Here is a 20,655-nt window from a genome sequence, read left to right on the forward strand (position 1 = left end):
ATTTTCACAGATGGTAAAAAAATTTACCGTTATGACACCTCTAGATGGCCGGAAATGGCACTCTCATACTCAAACGAAGATAATTTTAGTGAAATCTAGAAGAAGAAATGTCTGCAAGCAGTAGTCATTGACACGCAAGCGTCAGGGAAAAACACTAAAATTCTTCAAAAATCTTATAAATACAGTTAAAAGTCCTTGCTTGTACGGCGAATTAGAGACAGTCCTAGTTGGAAACTTTTCTGATTGGTCAAGGAATTTTGGTGGATCGATTTCTGGAACGTGCGAGGTGTATCTTGATTTTTTACGACTGAAAAGTGGACCTTTATTAATTTGGATAGGTGGGTACGCACCGTCGCACCCCTGCGTGCGGGCATGGGAGCTAATCTTTGGCGCGCCCGTGAGATCAACTCTAAAATAACTTGGCCCTTTAAACAAATTAATTAATTAAGAACTGGGGGTCTATATGAATTCAGAAAAGGTATTACATTAGTCAACTGTCCGTTTTGTTTAGTATGTTGATAACATTTTACTGTACTTAGAAATTTTGGAAAACACCAAAGTTTTTAAAATTTTTAGATATATAAGTTAGGCAATTTAACTATGAAACTGAATTTACTTTTCAATCATTGTAAGTCATGACTAACTGTTACGGCCCTACATCAACTGGCTGGGCTAGTAATTCCCGGACTGGTACGTGATCGTCCCTGCGTCAAAGAAGAATAGACGAAATAGAAATGCAAAATGAGGGCAGCAGACGGATAGACAGACAGAGACGTACAATAACATAACAAAGGGCAATATTATTGGTTCCACAACACGAACGCTGCAGGCTCAATCAGTATACGTGTTTTAATACGGTATGTTTTCTGACATTTTTCTTATATTTCAGAGGACACCCTGTGCGTCACAGGTACACTATACATAGTTTTATAAAACAACCGATAATGTCGTATTACCCAAGTATTCACTAGGAAATTTCAGCAGCTCTGTTTTAGGCTAGCTTTAATATTGAATCATCTCCACCACTGTTACTACTGTTGACAACTGAATGGTAATCGTACCATTCCATGTTCATGTACGTACTGTAAAATCCTAGCTAGCCTAGGCCTAAGTATTCTAAAATTTACATGATTAATTGTCGGCTATTTTGATAATTTATATGTTGATTTAAACTATTTTAGCAGTAAGCCTACGATAACTTAGGAACCTATTTTTGAGATTCAATCAGAACAGAGCACTGCCCAGACATTTTTGTTCTGGTGAAAAGGAATGGAACTTTGTTGCCAAGCCTTTGTTCAGAAATTGTAATGTTTTCATTCAAGTCGGCAGTTGTTAAGTACCAAGTGGTAGAGGCACAATGATATATTATTCAAGGGTATAAAAAGTGAAATTTTCTCAAGGGAAAAAATGCCTTTAAAATGGTAAGTTTATGCCTAAGCATCCACATTGTATCAAATTGCATTTTTCAATCTGTGCAAGCAACACAATCTTTGTTCAGTCAGAGCTCTGTTCTATTTTCTCTATGGTCAGAGGTAAACTCTGAAAAGAAATTTTCAGCAGTTTTATAACTGCAAGAAGATTTCCTTGCCCACTTTCAGCCATTAAAAATTTAAATATTATGTTTACATAGTTTTAGTCATCTTTGTTTCACACACATTGAAAGCAACTGAAATAACTGCACACTCTGTATTACCAGGGGGTGCTAATATTTCACTTTTAATAGCTATGGGCTATAATAATAGACCGAATTAGCGACGAAAGATGACGTCATCACAATTTGGCCGAGTGTGTATAAAATTGTAAACAAAGCCTAAAAGTCGTTGCGAGTTTTTGTATGGTCCAGGAAAACAAGCAAAAAAACCAAAGTACGCGGGTAAAATACTTTTTAAAACATTGGTAGGTTAAGGAAGGTTCATAGAACCATCAGAAGATGTTTGATTTGATTTTCATGTAAAATTAAGTTAAATATACATAGAGTTTTTACAGGCTAGGCCTCGGCCCCTGACACTTGTTGCACGACAACGCGACATGGCTGGATGCGATGATTGAGTGAGGCCTGACTGTAAAAGTTCAACTCCGTGCAGTCTGCCAAGGTTATTGGTGTGAATTTAAGAACATTATTCAATAATTTTGAATAACTTGAAATCTGCAAGTACAACACATTTCATGAGTTTTGCAACAAGCACATTCATCGACCAACGCCATGATTCACTGTGACTGAATACACGGCTGCCGTCGTCGTGCTGTAACACAGGCAGACACGACCAATGTACGTTTTATTCCCAAAATAGTACGATTTATTTTCGTTATATTTCACATTTGGCATACACAATCGTAGAGAAAAGATAACGTTACAATCATAAACATGTAACAATGGTTTCTGTAAATTTAAATCACGCTCAACTTTAAACACAAAGCGTGTATGAGACGTTTAGTAAAGGCTATTTTCTTAAATTACTGTGTAAATCTTCGTGCGTTTGTTTGGTTCGAATACCCACTATTATAGCTGAAAATCGTTGATCGCTAGTTTGGTCTATTACACAGTGTAATTTTACTGGCTATTAAAATAAGTCAAATTTGCCAATTGTTTATGTTTGGGTTGGACTGCACCCTCATTACTGTATATAAGTGAACGAATATTGGTTCTTTCTTTCTTTTATTATTTATCCTGGGGGACTGCTCAGGGATGAAATCCCTTGTCCTCTGCAGATCCAAACAAAGAATATAATGTAGGAAGAAACTTTTCATCAAAACCCAAGCTACAGGTCAGCAAACAACGAACAGTGCCAAGCAATTTCTTCCAGCTGTATATCCATGACCCAGTAATTATTAATGTAAATGACAAATTTTATCATTATTTTTAAAAATAACTTAGTAGAGCAGCAATAGCAAAGTAAGCCAACTGTGTTTATGCCAGTTTGTGCAAATTCAACAAACTTCAGTGGCAGCATCAAAGGAGGGCCGAGCCAGCCGGGGACCCTTCAATTTTTAAAAATTATTTTAAAAAAATAGGGAAAAAAATGCCAAATTATAATAAAGTTTAGCTCTGAGAGTGCCAATTACGGCCATCTAGATATGCCATAATCATTAATTTTCTTACCTCAACTCCATGGTCCATACTCTCCATCTGTAAAAGTCCCGGGACCCCACTATTTTGAAGTTCTGGATTCGGCACTGAACTTAGTGTAACATTTGTAGTCTTACTCCTTTGGCTAGACTTAGCCACTAACACTACACAGCTCGTTATTGTTTATTATGGTTTCTAATTTTTGTTTTATCAGGCTAAAAGAAAAAAAAATTGTTGTGTCGCCCTTAAATGGAAAAAATCGAGATCATCGGTCAGACGATGTGATTTTTATTTTGTTCTTTTTTTAAGTAATAATAGGCCTACATGAAACAGGATAGGCCTCAACCTGCAGTCTCAATTATAAAGACCCTAGGCTTGGGCTGATTGCTCCTAGGTACAACAATAGAATGATGGCAAGCTTGCCAAACAAAAAATATTAAAAGTATGATGGATTATACTAACCAAGTATATATTGAAATATATTTAACAAAAATAAGTCAGTTTAAAGAAAGTTTTATTTGGCTTCAAAACATAAAATAATATGTGTATCCGATCCACACAATCATGCACTGGCAGGTCGAGCAAACCATACTATGGCTATGAAAAATGTCCAAACAAGCACCCTCTATGTAATACAATGGAATAGAAAAGAGAAAAATATTTTGTTCATGGTTGGCCTAAAACAGTAAACGGAGCAATGTACCGGGTTTAATGCGATGGCTAAACCTAATCCTGTTTTTTATTTATTGTCCTATAATATAGCTGTACGTACAGTAGTAAAGAATAGGCTAGGCCTACATCTTGTCGTGACTTCACAGCTCAGCGCGAGAGATATGATGTTGCTTGCATATCTTTGTCGAGCTCGGTCTCCAAATTATGCATTCTATTTTACCGATTTTATGCGTGCATCTAGGCCTATTCCCCGATTTTGATAAAAATACATGTCTCTTTTAGATTTTATGTTCTAAATGTTAATTTTGGCAGTGGTATTTCTCGAATTTGTACTTAATTAAAAAAATTTTAAAAATGCCGACCCGATTTTTTGTGGGAAAATTTTGGTTGGTCGCAGATGGTAACACAACATTTTTTTTTTGGCCTAATATTCAAATTTGTCAAGCATATATTTAAAATTTTTTATTTTAATTGTTATGATTTTGTTGATTGAGATAGAGACTATTGATTGTTATTTAAAATGTCAGCCTCAACACATCTACATTCATGTTTGACAGTGCTAGCATTTTAATTTGATTAAAAAAAAAATATGAATAAATTATTATTAAATTGCGAAAGCCAGGTCAATATTGTAGTGTAGAGACAACTTCATAATAAAGTTTCCCAGAAGCTAGAATAATCTGCATAACAATTAACATGCAAAAATATTCATAATTAATGTCATACTGTCTTCTCGTTATTTTTTTCCCATACCTTGAATAACTCTTGATACTGCTGTAAAAGTGTCTCTTTTAATATCAGAAAGTTTTCGCACGCGAACGAATGTGTACGCATACGTTTAACTATCCGAAAATGTGTGTAGCCAACCGTGTTTTTTGCAATCACAGCCCAAGTGTAGCCTAGGCCTAGGGCCTTAGCTTAGGCCTAGTATCTGTTCTCTTCTCTAATCATGCTTCTCAAAGTTTTATTAGGATATATGTAAGGTTTTGGAAATTGAAATTGAAAATTGTAGCTGAAAAATATTTCCTTTGTTGCCCCGAAGTGTTGGTTATTTTGTGATAGGCCCTATTGTTTATGACCCAAAAGCGCCTCGCTACAAGTAGGCCTAGGCCTACACAAAAATCCCGACACCACCAAGGTCAAAGCACCGACGTTTTGATACCCCAAAATGAGACACATCCTATCGTAATTTGCTGTCTTCACATGTCACAAAAATGGCACGTACTGTAAGTATTCAAAGATACATTTATTTTTTACACTTACGTAAGATCCTACTAGAAATCCAAAATTTCCCTATGCATTTTCCACTTACGTTTAGTGAGCTAGATATGCATGTCGTCAACACGTTTAGTGGATAGCAGCCGGCGTATGACGTCAAAATAATGACGTATCCGTCACACTAACTGTAGGCGCTCGCGTGTGAAACCTCCCTAATATGTAAGTACGCCTAATATATAAGTACGCAAAACTACTAGTCCTCAGTTTATTTATACCTCTTTAATTTCAAACTTCTTTATTACATTAACCAAAGGATCCACTGATTATACGTAAATAGAATATGAGTATGGTGACTCCGAAAAATGACAGACGTGAGGCCTTAGTTGATTCTATGTTTCGTTCTTTATTGGAATATTGTCAAGAATGAATAGTTTAAGTCCAAAAATACTGACAAACATACCAAAAATCAATACAAGATAAATTTTGACCAATTAGAAAGAGGTAGGCGGAACATGGAGACAAATGATATTCTGATAAATAAATTGATAAACAAAATAAGATTGTGATAAACAAACGATTATTTTAGAACAAAAGCAAGTTAGCACCTATGCTGCTATGTGAATAATGCAAGCTCTTAGAGGCTCTCAGACCATAGTTTAGACTAGGCTTGTATCTTCTTATTGCTAAGGCTTCAGCAAATAAAATTTCAGACCAATGTAGGAACCATGAATAATATTAATATTTTCAAATAATAAGGACTCAATAAGAGATTGTTTGGATATATTGTCAGCCGTCATAAGATGTAGACCAATTATATGGTTAAAAACTTCACAACTCTCAATGTGTTCATGTACACTACTTGTTTACATTACGAGAATGTTAAACAGCTCAAACTCTTAAGCATCTATCTGTTTTGCCTATATAACTGTCGAGGCATCCAGGACATTTGAATTTATATATTAAAGAGCTACAATACTCTGTTGGCGTCCGATCCTTATTAGAAGAAAAATATGAAATTTGTTTGGTTTGCCAGAGCGTAACAAATTTAACATCCTTAGTCAGGTGTCTACTTATCTTTTTAATACATTTATGGATAATAAAGCTACCTTGCTTACCAATGAAAGGTAAGCACATCAAATTTTAACAACAAATTGTATAAACCCTATTAATTATATTATTGCAAGTAAAGTATTCGATAATCATTGTAAATTACTTTTAACGACGGCATGGAAAGAACGAAATGAAATATATAATACTTTTCTTTTTCTATTTTTCTATTTTATTTGACTAATGTTTGATTTAAATTTTACTCCTTTACTGTATATGTATGTATGTATGTGTTTGTGTATGCATGGTGTTTGTGTATGTATGTGTTTGTGTATGTATGTGTTTGTGTATGTATGTGTTTGTGTATGTATGTATGTATGTGTTTGTGTATGTATGTGTTTGTGTATGTATGTGTGTATGTATATATTTATATATATATATATATTTATATATAATTGTTTATTTTCCTATTAACCTATTTACTTATATTATTAGTATTACTATTACTATTTTTGTAAAGGTGGTTTTTTTTTTTGTAAACACATTTTTATATATATTTCGTTCCACTGCAGTATTTTCTTGCTATATTTAATGACAGTAATTAAGTTTATACTGATTTTGTTATTGTTGCACATCTTTCACGGTTGTGCCTCTGTTATAAAAGCGAAGCAATAGAGTGAGTTACTTATTTACTAGTGGAGCATTTTGGGATAGGTTTGGAAATTTTAATTTCAGTTTATATCAATGCATAAATTTAGGAACAAATTAGTGGATCTGTAGCTTAGGTTCAAATCTTGTCAGTGCTACAGGATTTTTTGTTCCCACAACCAAAAACAACTCCACTCAACAAGTTTCATAATGAGACTTTATGTAGAACATATTAAAAAGAATTGCTACTTAGAAGTGAAGCTCACTAATTTAGTAATCATTGGTCCATGTTCCTAAATAATTAATAAAAAATAAATAATGTGCAAAGGCTTGTCCCCATAGGAGCCTCAAACATAATAGGAAATGTGAGAAAAAAAATTGTTTATAAACAGGCAAGTACCTAAAATGCATAGACTGAGCTTCTGATATTATTATAATGTAAAATCTAATTCGACTATTGTTTGTCAAAATATAGGGACCTCTTAAAGTCCCTCCTTATGTAATTCAGGCTCATACTTCTGAGACAATTAAAGAAGGAACAATTAAAAATAAATTTTAATGAGATTGTATAAATTTATTGCAATTTTTTTTTTCAAGGTCAGTAGAAATAGTTAAAATTACCAGATAATGGATTCCAGTTTACAAAATCACTCATCCAATTTGATATGTTATTGAGTACAAAAGCGTTCAAAGACTATTATAGTCTTTTCCACAAGATTCTTTTGCTTTTGAATCTATGAAAATAAAATCTGATATATTTGGTTAATTATTAATCAAAAATTTAGAAGGCAGTTAATCCACAATTCACATTCTTCTTTTTTATATGACATAATGTTTCTATGAATGAATTTTCTGAAAATGTTGAGTACAATAAAAAAAATCATGCAAATTATCTACATTTTAGACATTAAAAAATCAGAATAAAATAATATTTTTAATACAATGCATATTTAAACAATTGCAATTTCATCTAGCTCTATTAATTTTAAGTTTAATAATAATAGTTCAAGTATATAGTGCAAGTAAGCAAGCTCTCAATGTGCTGTACATAAAAAACAGAATAAGGATGTCATGTTAAGTTAGTGAAAAACTTGATGAAAAAGAAAGGTCTTTAGGTGATTAATACATTCATGCGTACGTTAGCAGTCATCAAACAGGCTCCTGTGGGACGACAAAACAAGATTCACCTGTTAATTTAAACATGAAACGTTAACAGAAAAAACATAAACAAGACACTGTAGGTGGAGCATTGATTGTTAGCATGTGCGTCATTTATAAATACAGCAGTACACAAACATCTGTCAAACTTGAACAAATGTTAGAGTTTGCAATATCACATATTTTTATTCTAGAATAAAGTTTATTTTAATTTTAAAGTGCTAGTTCAAGTGATACTGTATATAAACATCACAACTATCAGCCTTTTGCACAGCCAGATATAATATAGTTTTTCCTTGAAGTTGCACTAACATAGTACAACCAGTTAAGAATTTTCTGTCATCATCATACATGGATCCAGAGATGTCTGAAAGGGGAGGCCGAAAGTGGGGCCAATTGAGACAATTTTGTTTTCTAGATGCCCGAAAATAACCTTTAAGGTGTTTTGGGGTGATTACTTTTTTTTCTTTCTTTTTTTTAACTTTCCAAAAGGGGGGTGGGTGAGGAGGGGGACTGGGCCAGCCTGATCAAATCTGCCCGATCATACCTCCTCTTTCAACAATAAATATTAAAAAGCATCAAAGCTTGTCAAGCTAGTGTTATGCCAGGTTCAAGTCAATTTCTTTCAAGTCTCCTTGTAAGTAGTTACTGTCCATGGACCAAATTGAGCTGCAGCTGGTATTATAAAAAAAGTTCTCAAGAGGTGCATTAATTTTTTAGAGAAGAGTGTGTTTGGTCTTAAATAATTAACTTTAAAAAGATAAAGCTATAATGTAAAAATAAGATATTGTATTGTGATACTAATCATAAACTTGAAATCCACATAGAGTTTTAATTGGTTAAAATTCTTGTGGTTTTTTTTGTCTACAGTATTCCCCCTTGTGGATAATGTTGTCATCTGGTAGTTAAAAATGGCTTAAAGGGTAAATCCGGTGGTGGTGCACGATGGGTCATTTGTCATCTTAAGTACCCCTATTACTGTACAAAAGTCATTAAGAAAATACACATTTCCTGATAACTGAATCCATGTGGATACTTTATTAAAACATAATAAAGGCAGTATAGGCCATAGACAAGGATCAGTATGCAAATTACCAACACATATCCCATCATTCCTTGCTTTATTTACCTCTAGTAGTAAACAATCTGAGCATGTGATTTCAATATTTAGAAATCGTTAGTTACAAGTTCATGTAGAATTACCCTGTTACTTCAATCATGATCCTGTTGATCTGCATGTAATTACAATGTTCTGTTGTTGATGATCTAAACAGTCAATTTATTGGTGCAACTTTTAGTATGTAGTGGCACTCATACATATTGTATGGTGCATCCATAAGTTCATCATGATCTTCTACTTCACGTTAAACCGCAACATCGTGAGTTCGCTTATCATGAAGAAGCATCAGGGTTTCGGTCCCAACATCATGATAAATTAATTCATAGGTCGAATTCACCCAATAAGCGCTCATGTTGAAATGGGTCACCGCACATGACCTCTTAACTTTTAAATCGTTCGCGGGGTTTTTAATTTTTGTGGTGAAGTGAAGCGACGAAGTGAACCTTTCATAATATTTTGGTTGTAATTAGTTAATTGTCGAAAGAACAATGGTGAGACACAAGTGGACGTACAACCAGGAACGAGATCTAGTAGAAATCTGGAGTGAACCAAAGAATAAAGAAAGATTAGAAAACAAAATGTACGGCAAAAAGCCCAGATACACGAAGAAATTGCCAGGCGATTTAATGGAGAGAGGATATGAAGGGATGACAGCCAATACAGTATCCTCTTTTTATCCTCCACAGTTTTCGCCTTACGGTTTTAGCATGGAGGCCTAGGCCTAGGTGGAAGAGATACGAAACTTCGCCCATCTCTCGAGTCTGTTGTTCATATCGAAGGTAACTTGTTCTCCGATGTTCCCTGATCATTTGCAATGTTTGCTATTTCTAACTAAATCTAACGTATAAATTATTATAAGGCATATTAGTGGTATGCATCTGACAGTCAGCGGACTCGAACATTTGCAATAATAAAGGCAAAATTGGTGTAAAGTACTTGGGCAACATGACAAACGAATTCAAATCAGCAGCGAGATACACAAAAACAAAATTTCGCGCTATCATCCCAGGCAGTAGAGCTCGCTGAGGTAGGGCTTCCGATGGTTTGCATGCAACACTGCACCTCATTAGCATAAATAGATCATGATAACAGTTTCTATGTGAACGGTTTTCTTTAACGCGCTAAAGTTATCATGATAAATAGATCATGATAACTTTATCACGATATCTTATGTGAACGTGCCTATGGCTTCTCTCCACCCAGGAGTATACTCTATAAATTGGTTCCCGGTGGGGTTGCCTGCTACTCTGCCAATATGGCAGCAACATTAAAGCATGCGGACGCAATGGTCAGGGAAAAACTTACAGCGCTTTGCAACTGAAAGGCAAAAGAGCTATATCAGCAACAAGTAACAAGTAAAATATGGTAAAAATATATAAAAATTTATATGCAAACCTCTGGTTGATAAATTATGGTAGTAGCTGTACTTTGATTTTTTTAAATTTTAAATAGTGTATAGTCACTGAATCATTAGCATAATATTTACATATAATTCACAATGAAAATTGTTTTTCTTTCATATATGAAACACAGACACATTGTCAAAAGTGTTTACAGAATTCAGTACATTGGCCTTCATTTATTTTTTGCTCTGACCTAGCTGTTTGTATTATTATTGTTTTGAATCATATGTGTTAAAAAATTTGCTAATTCCATCGAAACTGACTCACAAGGTAATAACTACTAGGGTTCAAAGGTGAAAGGCATTCTAGGTGACGTACATTTGTCAATATCAAAGCATTGTAAAGGTGTGTTTGCTGTCTTTAAAACAGAGTATAATTTGTAGGCTGTCTGTAGACTTACCAAAGCCAAACAATAGATGGTTAAAGTTTTAATGTTTTTAAGGCATAGAAAGATGAATACTTAATAATGATGTCAGCACCTAATTACTAGTAGGCGTACTGTATATCACAGTTTTTTTTAAATTGTTATTAATTGTAAAGTGAATTTTGAATTGTATGTTTTTTATGCCATAATCGAATAAATATGATAATAGTATGGGCTAGAGGATATCACTCCTAGACAAACAAACAGTAGTTGTCACAAAACTGTAGAATACTGACATACAGATGTAAGACTGTCTGTATGGAGGTATTAAATTGTAATAATACTGTTTTCATAAGCTAGGCCATTAAAATGCCTGGCAGTTGTTTTAATATATTTTTAAGTAAAAGTTCGTAAAGCAATGAACACTATTTAATTGTTATCGTTTTTATGTGTCATTTAAAGTTAATAACTGTGATTAATGATTTGACTTAGTTTTTTAATTGAGTATCATTCTATATTATATCATAGTATTGTTCATCAATAGTGTTCTGCTGGAATGCAAGTCCCTCAAGAAGCTCTATTCCAGTATTCTCGGTCTTTTGTATCCCTCTTTAACTCGTAACTCTTTCCATTCCGTATATCATCAAGCAGCATTATTCTTTTCCTTCTTCTTGGTCTTTTCCTTCTACTCTACCTTTTCTATTACATCTTTCAAAAGACTGTTGTGCCGCAACATGTGACTGATCATTCTCTTTTACCTTTGTTTGATTGAAATTACTATATTTAGCTGTGTATTCTTATACATTATTATTATTATTATTATTATTATTTACAGGTATTCTTATACGTCTTTAATTAAATATAAAAAGGATTAGAATTCAGACTTGAATATATCAATCAGCAATAGTAAGAGTTTAGTTTCTGATATTTATATGACTATATTGTGTCAATATTGGCTAGACAGAAATTGTAGTGCAACAGACAGAAATTGTAGTGCAACAGATTGTAAGGCTGTAACTTGTGGTGTGGTGCTATGACAGTTTACTTAATGTTTGATTGACCAGGCCAAGGCTCAATCACTTTGATATGCCAGTAGTTCTAACCACAATAACAACAATAAAAACAACAATTTTTGAAAGAAAATCAAATTATTATTGTTATAGAGGTTTGTATTTCCCATCAGCTAGAATATATAGAACAGAAGGAAATGAAAATATCATTCAATCAATCTATCATTGATATTTCATTGCGCCAAATTCTTAAAAATTTTTCTGCTCAATGGCACATTTATACAAAAACATAATGTGCATCAAATTAACCAAATTAGCAAACTGGCTGTCACTGCAAAGTTCCAACATACTAGGATTGATCTGTGTATTTCAAAATGTCCTTTAGCATAATTCTTCCACAATAGTTTGAAATTTGGGAGTAAAATATGCATGAAACAATTTAATAGTATTGTACAGCTTTATATTGCATTATGGTAAGCAAGTTTGTCAAGATCAACAGGATTCTACTTGCAGCATCACTGACATGGGGAGTCCAGGATTTTATTTTATTTTATTTTCAATCTTTCAACAAGAACAAAGAAGGTTGAACAGGAGTGCCGAGGAAAAGCAAAAGCTAAAAAAACTGTCATCATGTACTTAACCGAGCCCCTGCCAACAAAGACTTACAAAACAAAATCATTCACAGGAAACATTGAAGTATACCAAAATGCTGCACAGAAAAATACATATAAAAATAAAATTACGAATCAACAGACGTTTACTACTGTATATAACTTTAACACAAAATTTATTGACAAAAAAGATTGACGTTTCGTGTCCATCATGGACATATTTTGAAGATCAAGTGAACAAAAAATAAGCATATGATAGAAAGTATCTTACATTTGGTTTTCTATCATAAGTTTAATTTTTGTTCACTTGATCCTGAAAATGCGTCCATGATGGACACGAAATGCCGATCTTTTTTGTCAATAAATTTTGTGTTAAAACATAAACTTATAATTTAATCCTGTACAATCGTCGAAATAAAAAAAAATGATAGCATAAAAAATAATGGATGTTTTATTTAAACAAGCATGAATTATTTATGCAAACCAACCAACAAAGTACAGTACTGTATGTGAGAAAGATGCTAATCCATTATCTTGTAGACTGGTGTTAATAATAAATGGCCAGTACACATTGGCTGATAACCAACAGTAGCACCATTATTCTGACCAAGTTGTGTAAAGAATGATGTTTTGCAATCAATTGGTAAAAATAATTTATGTATTTTGTTTAATTTCTTTAGCAAGTATGAAACCCAATCAAAGTAAATGCTGCTTTCCAGCCTTTATATTAAAGTCACCAGGTATTCTATGTTAACTGTACTAAACCATGTCAAAATGTGAGAAAGCGTGTAAAGTAGATGTAATTCAAAACCTTAAAGTAATAATAGAATAATACAATTTTGTAGAGTTCAAAGGCAAGTACTGTAAGGATATCACACATGCAGACACACTTGAAAATGCAGTCAAGCATGTCAAATGTATGACTTTTGTGGTTCTATACATTTTAATACAAACATGGTTTGTTAAGAAATATCTGCCACGCTTGGCCATACAAACAGGAGGTTTATTCATGCAGTGCCTATCAATAAGTGTTTCTGTAAATGAGTCTTTTCCTGAATATACCAGTGTGGAGTAAATATTGCTATCAACAATAATAGAAGCATTCAGATAGTATTGAATGTTAAATTGTATGAATCTCACAGTTTCCTACGTAGCAGTATAATTGGAATATTGTCTATTGACGTACATCAAATATACTAAAATCTTCAATAATGTAGAACATAAATAATGTACAAAATTATAGGTTGGCATGATGAAAATTGACAAAGACAGACTAATATGTTTTGTTTTTTTGCTGTGAATAATTTAATAACATTAAAGACTTTTTAAATAATGAACTTTTCAGTTACTGTTATTGCTACAGGGATTCAGTTTTGTTTAAAATCATCAGAAATGCTGTTTAAATTCTCATATAATCAAATGAAATCATACAACGACTTCTGTTACTGAATTATTTCCTTTTGGTGGCTGGATTTTTCCTTGTGTTGTTTGCATTTTATGAAAACTGAACCTTGTTTTCTATCCCTTTGTTGTAAACATTTCATATTTTTTTCTTGTTTCTGTTTTCCACCAGTATCACTTACAGTACTACAGTAGTTTCAGAGTCTTGGTAATGGAATTGTTTTGTTTTTTGACAATCATCCAGTGCTTGGTTTTTGTGATATATTTTCTCTATCTTAATGCTAAGTCTCGTCGCTGTCGCAGTTCCTCTTCTTGCCTTTTCTTTGTGCCTTTTGGCGGAGTTGACCCCAATAAAAACGGTTTAAATTCTAGAATCCCTAAGCTTTTTGTAATACAATTTTCCCTAAAGTCAATTTGTAAGGTTCTCCACAATATTTCTTAGGTTTTTTTGCTCAAGGCTTTTTTTTTGTTTGTTATTGCTTTGTTTTTTTGACATTATTAATGATTAATTTTTTTTTTATCTGTTATTTTTATACGCCTGATTTTTCTTTCTGATGTCTGTTTTTTGAGCTTCTATTTTTTTTTTTTAATTCATGTTTTTACATATATTTTATTGTTAATCCATTCTGTAAGTGGCGGATTATCTTCTGTTGGGTGCGATTTGAAGTAAAATAAAATAGAATAATAAAAACAAGATCTGAAAAATTAATATATGTAAATGATACCTTTGGTACTGTAGTTAATAGAGCATCACATTGCCAACTGGTGAGAACTCATTTCTTGTCCAATTAAGGTTAAGAATCTTTTTCACAGAAACTATTAAACTTCAAGTACACTGTATGCCTACTGGACATGTACCTTTATAGACTAAAATTACCTTAAATATGAGCAAAAAGGATATTTCAATTTGGGGAGGAAGTAGTACTCATCCATCTGTTGCCTCTTTGTTGAATTTAATTAATTGTTTTTTGAACCTGGTGGTACCAAGCTGTAATGAGCTCTACCACGATGATTATCTTGTGAGTTCCAATTTAATACGCTAAATGATAGGATAGCATTTGTCAGCACATTTTTATTGCCACTAACAAATGAACAAGGAAAAACCACATAGCGAAGTACTGTAGTTGTGAGTGTGACATATTGCAGTAAAGTCCACTAAAACATGTTCAAAATGTACTTAAGTGCTACGTATAAAAGCTTGCTGAAAATGTTTATAATCTGATGAAGTGCACTTACAGGTATACTTCCATTGTGTTGAGGAAAATCAAAATTCTGTTTAGTCATATTAAAAGTTTCCATTTTCTAAAGGAAGACTAGTCATCATTTTTACTATTTATATAGTCTAGCATTTGTTTTTGTTAGATTAAATTTAGTATCAAATCTTATACTTGTTGTTTGAGTTTACTGTTTGTGGTCATATCAACATTGTCATCATCCTCATCATTGTCTCCACCGTCAGTGTCAATACAGTATAACATTTATTTATATTCTAGTAAATAAACAAGACACATTGGCATAAAAGATTAAATTAAAAGAAGTATTAGTAAAAATTGACCCACGATAAAGATATATTTAAAAGAAACAATTATAAAAAATATGTAAGATACCTAGTTTGTCATGACTTTGTTAAATCTGTTCTTCTAATTGTATTTTACAGATTATCTGACCTGTTTGGGAATTATGGCAACTCATCAGTGACGAAAATGAAACTAAGAGATTCCCTATCAACTTATCTTTCCTTTGTTTCCTTGAATACATAATATGTTAATCATGGATTTTTAAACAATTCAAAGGATGTATTTGTGATTTGTGCAATTGAAAGATATTGTTCCTGTTTGTTTTATTTCCCTCCATCTACAGTATCCATACTATCATTCTTTACTTATAGATCTTTTATACTTCCTTTCCAAAAATCAGTGCAATTTATACATCCTCACAACCAGTAATATCTTTGTTGTTTTGCAACCCTTCTTTGAAAATCTCCAATTTTGAAAGCAGCAGCAAATATGGGAAGTGCCTCTTCTAAGTTCCAGAAGGCAATATACCAGGGAGACGAAAAACAAGCATTGCTGTTGTATAATAACACACCAGAGATACGCAAGTCGCTTGATCCAAACTCAACGTATGGGGATAAATACGAGCACAATACGTTAATGCATTATGCGAGCCGACATGGTATGGTTCACATTTTAAGGTAAATTCAAATGTCCATTACAGTGGTTTTTATACTTTTTTAACTGAATAATATCATTAACATTATATCTTGGACTAAAGTTATTTAATGTCAGTTAACCATTTAGGTGAACCTCTTTATATCTATACAGTATATAAAGATTTGACAATACTAAAATATAAATTTAAAATTGCTGATTTTTAATAGATGGTGAAAAAAATGTAATTAATGCATTACCACCACCACCATATGGCGATATAACAAGTTGTATGAATATTCATATAAATGTCCTACTCTTTAATTGTTCGCCGTTTCCAAAACATTTAATTAAATTACACTATTCAAAATGAAATTGTACTTGAGATTTTATTTAGAGTATTAATGTTAATACTAATACTACAAGTACTGAAATTTATTCAACAAATTGCATTTGCTGCACAGCATGATTATGAGACAGTGTTAAGATAAACTGCTTTTTGACAATAAAAAAAAAACATTGTTAATAATGAATTGTGGGATGGTTACTAGATAATGTTCTTTTTAATTTTCAAACTGATTAAAAGTTACAAACCTCTGGGGCAAGTCATAGGAGAACAGCCATAATTTCAGCAGACACATTTTAGCATTAACTAGTCAAATAGGTTTTAGAGATCTGAGGAAGAAAACATCTGCTGGTGGGCCCAAACGATCTACAGTACTGTACAATTCTAGGTATCCATCAGCTTGCAAGTTACAGTTTCGTCATAACCTTTTGGCAGTAATAAGTTATGTTTTAATGAGATTGTTATGTTAAAATGCGGATTTAATATGCTTGACCCAGCAGGCTCTTGGAAGGGTGTATGGAAATGTAAGCTACAGTAACAGTGAGCAAATACTCATACATTAAACAATTATATTGTCCTTGGATGTCACCTTGTACTTAGTAGTGGGGAGGAGGGTTTAGTCAAAGGCATTGTGGCAGTAGGGGAAGGAATAAGCAGAGAAAGGGAAGATTATACAGAGGATCAGAGTAGATAATTTAAGATAGAAATTGAGTAGAACATTAAGGGTTAAATATGGTGTTTTATACAGATGGTATGTTTATGTGGGAAAGTTCAAGATGTCTTGATGTGTGTGGTACTGATTGAGGGATTTACACTGTAGGTGAAATGTAGTATATGCTTATACTTTAGTACTTGTTTTAAAACCAGATTGTTTTTTTTAACCCTGGAGTTTAATATTTAATACCATTCTTATTCATTGACTTTGATATAATTCAATCTGGTTAACACTAGAGTACTTAGTGGATAATACTAACAGTTAGGTGTTAATGTGTAAACACTTAATAACAAAACTAGCATGAGTAAACAATGCCACTGAAAGGTAGAATTAAATTTATCAACTAAGGACAACTAGAAAGTATTAACATAAACATTAATAAAATTATCAATATTCCAAGTACTATACACTGTAATGTATCAAGTGTGCAACAGTGCATCCAACCATGTACAAGGCAAATGCTTACAAAGAAAAATCTTGTGCTGTTGTAGCTTGAATAGAATACAATTTGGACAAGCAGAACAAGGAAATGGAAGATTATAAGCGACCAAAAAGATAAGGACTGAACAATACAGGGAGGGGGAAAAATCAAACAGGACAACATTAGAAGCCAATTAAAAACCAAGAATAGAGACCGATGGACATTACAAAGTAGCTGACAGGGGAGAGGGAGATTTTATTTTTAAATACAGTATAATATTTCTTAGTTTTATTAGTATTAGTTTTATTAGTATTAGTATAAAGAGATTAGATAAAAACTAGAAAGTGAAGTGCTGCGAAGTACAACTGCATATAAATGTTCTTCGAACAAAATTATTTATGCGAGTCAAGTGAAAATAATGAATAATAAAAATATAACAAATAATATGAGCACGACCCATTGTCTATATTAGAACAGCTTTGGTACCGTGTACAATAGTGTTTTGCTGCAGTGACATCTCCCTGCTGGCGACTCGCTGCTGCTGGCGATGACTCGCTGCTGGCGAATCGATCTGCGCATGTGTATAAAATGGTATTTATTTCCGAAAACACTATGCCAGTCTACAACAAGCGTCGCCTAAATGTAAAAATTAGCACATTGAAATAGGCTAGTAAATAAGTTTAAATGGGTTCGTAAATAATATTGGCCTCAAAATATTGTGGCTGAGACATGAGCCGATTAAACGTAGAAATAGGAAACCTAGAAATATAGTAAAAACGCTGAATAGTATTCCAGCGTCGCGACATGCCGACGTTGGTACAAACGTTGCCGACGTTGGTACAAACGTTAGTCTACAAACGTCGCCTAAAGTAATTGATTTTACCCGGCAGAACGAAAGAAGGAAACTCCGCTTTTCAGTTGTCTTAGGTGATTGTTTTTTGACAAACAAGGACCTTTCAGAGGTCAAATTGCTGTCAAGAATAGGAATTGGCTGCTTCGCAGCAATAATCATACCATGTTCATGCAAAATGATTACTTCATAATGATACTATAATCATCATAAAAATATTAACATCCTGAGCTTAACACAGTGATTGGCTGTAGGAAATTCTAGACATGGCTTATGTCATCATAGTGAAACTTGTTTGCTTGCTCTCAACATTTTAAAAAGGTTTTGAAAAGGTATGGTTTCATGTACAGATAGGTGTATTATTTCTTAACTCATTTGGAGCATCCTCCTACCTTTGATATTCCAGTTTTCTTTCCAATCAGTTGAAATCTGGGATGTAGTACAGGTACAGTAGCCTCAGTCATTACCATTAAGGGAAAAAAAACCATGTTCTGTTTAGCAAAAGATATTTTTATTTAAAAATAAACAACAAAAGCTTTTTGAATTCATTTTACAATGTTTCCTTCCAGTCTGTTCCTTAAAGACCACAATGGCAATCCTAACAAAAAGAATTTACGTGATGAAACATCCCTTCACTGTGTTAGTTCCGGTGATGATGGGATATCTATTTACAGCCCTGCGGTTGGGTACGGACAAACCTACCCAACAGTTGAACAACAACGCAAGGAATGTTTACGCATGATACTCCAGTGGAAAGGTGGATTGCTGGCTAATGGTGATCGAGAACTTGCAGATGTCTGTGCCACAGATGAGGTAAGTTTAATAGTTGAACGATTCATTAAGGACCAATGGTATTGTACCATCCCTATTCATCCAAATACAGAAGACAATTTGTCTCAAGGTTCATGCAGTAGGTCTTATTAATCTGTCATTACTCTGTCTGATTTAAACTTTGGTAGTCAAGTCTTTCCAAGCCTCCCTTTTTCTTGTGAAATATAGCACTTGGAGGGAGAGATCAAAGTACTTATTTTGCAAGTCACAGAAGGGTTTGAAAATGTAGCATTATGATCCCACTCCGTCTAAATGTTACATTTCTCTAGAGACAGATGTAGCACTTGTGAAATGTAGCACTTTGATGCAATGGGAGATCAAATCTCTTACTTAAACTAGCAGCATAAGTTTTCCTCTGACTGCAACTTGCTCTTTTACCATTGAACTCTCCGTAATCACTAACCAAAATTTATCATCTATGTTTTAATAGCATCTTCCAAAATTGAACAATGATGACATACAAATAGTCAGAGTTTGAATTTCTAAAATGAGCATGTAGGCCTTTAAGAATACAATAATTGTAACAAGAACTCTGAATTTACTATAAATTGTTTGTTCTATCAATTCTGGTTGAGTGTAAAATAAAGTTAAATTGCAATTTTTTTAAATTAACCATTAAAATGGGGAAAATGATCATAGTGTAATATTGATAAATACTCTTGCATTTAAAAACACTATAACAGACATAAAGAGCAGAATGCTTTATTACTTCAAAATCGGATTTTTATATTCATTCGTTGATGATGTCATAAATGGCATAGGTCATTTGTAAAATTGAAAATTATTAAACAGGCATTTCACTGTACAACATTGTATAATGATACTGAGGCAGTATTCAGTTAATGATTAATTAATTGATTAGTATTTAATTAAGTAGACTTTAATTCAAATAAACACATTTCCACAGTGTTATTGACTGGTTGATTTAATTATGATGTTTGGGGTGTTTTTTTCAGCTGATCCATTAATTTAAAACATAAACATACATTGTATATTGAGAACAAAGATTTTGTTTCTGTCATCTTAATTTAAATTTTATCCTTCTATTATTTTTGTATTTTTAAATCCATTTCTATTTTCATCCTTCCCAACATATCCATAGTGTGTTTTACAGGAGACTTCTTTGTAGATTTACTGTGTAATTACACTCACATCTTAAGTTCAGAGGTCACAAGGACTCTACATAGTATTTCACTACCTCAACATCTACATTGGCCAATGGACAAAATAATATGCGATTTACAGTTCAGTCTTATAGAACATACTGTATTCATTAGGGGCTACAGTAATGTGTGCAGCTTTTGTTTGTGTATGAAAATTGAGAGATTCCATCTAAAACTTGGCATTCTACAATGATATGTGATAATTTGAATGTGTTTTTAATCTTCAGTTTATTGTAATAATATTTTACTGCATCAAATGTTTAAATAAGATAAGATAAGATAACTTTATTGTTCCACAAGGGAAATTCTTCTGCTCGTCATCACATACAGTATTATATTAAAAAATGTAAAACAAATATAAAAACATACAAACAGTCACTATAGAAAATATAACAATATACAAGTAAAATACAATGACTACCATCGATAAAATAATAGAATTACAATTATGATTATTTTT

General features: G+C 32.8%; 1 protein-coding gene across 3 annotated transcripts in view; it reads left to right on the forward strand.

Moving 5' to 3' along the window:
- Positions 1-749: 749 nt before the first annotated feature.
- The window catches only part of LOC117114280 (ankyrin repeat and IBR domain-containing protein 1-like), a 46,429-nt gene continuing 26,523 nt past the window's right edge, over positions 750-20,655 (forward strand). The window contains exons 1-3 of one of the 3 annotated variants that reach the window (XM_033257895.1): positions 750-857; positions 15,377-15,913; positions 18,771-19,014. In XM_033257895.1, coding sequence (XP_033113786.1) covers positions 15,726-15,913; positions 18,771-19,014 — 432 coding nt within the window. In that variant the 5' untranslated portion in view covers positions 750-857; positions 15,377-15,725. Of the gene's footprint in view, positions 858-886; positions 911-9,629; positions 9,710-15,376; positions 15,914-18,770; positions 19,015-20,655 lie in introns of those variants that run through there. The other 2 variants (XM_033257896.1, XM_033257897.1) reach the window with 2 other exon arrangements.

This window comes from Anneissia japonica, unplaced genomic scaffold (assembly GCF_011630105.1).
Source record: "Anneissia japonica isolate Jap-2015-1 unplaced genomic scaffold, ASM1163010v1 scaffold2994_len2133135_cov197, whole genome shotgun sequence".
In the NCBI taxonomy this organism is placed as follows: Eukaryota; Metazoa; Echinodermata; class Crinoidea; order Comatulida; family Comatulidae; genus Anneissia; species Anneissia japonica.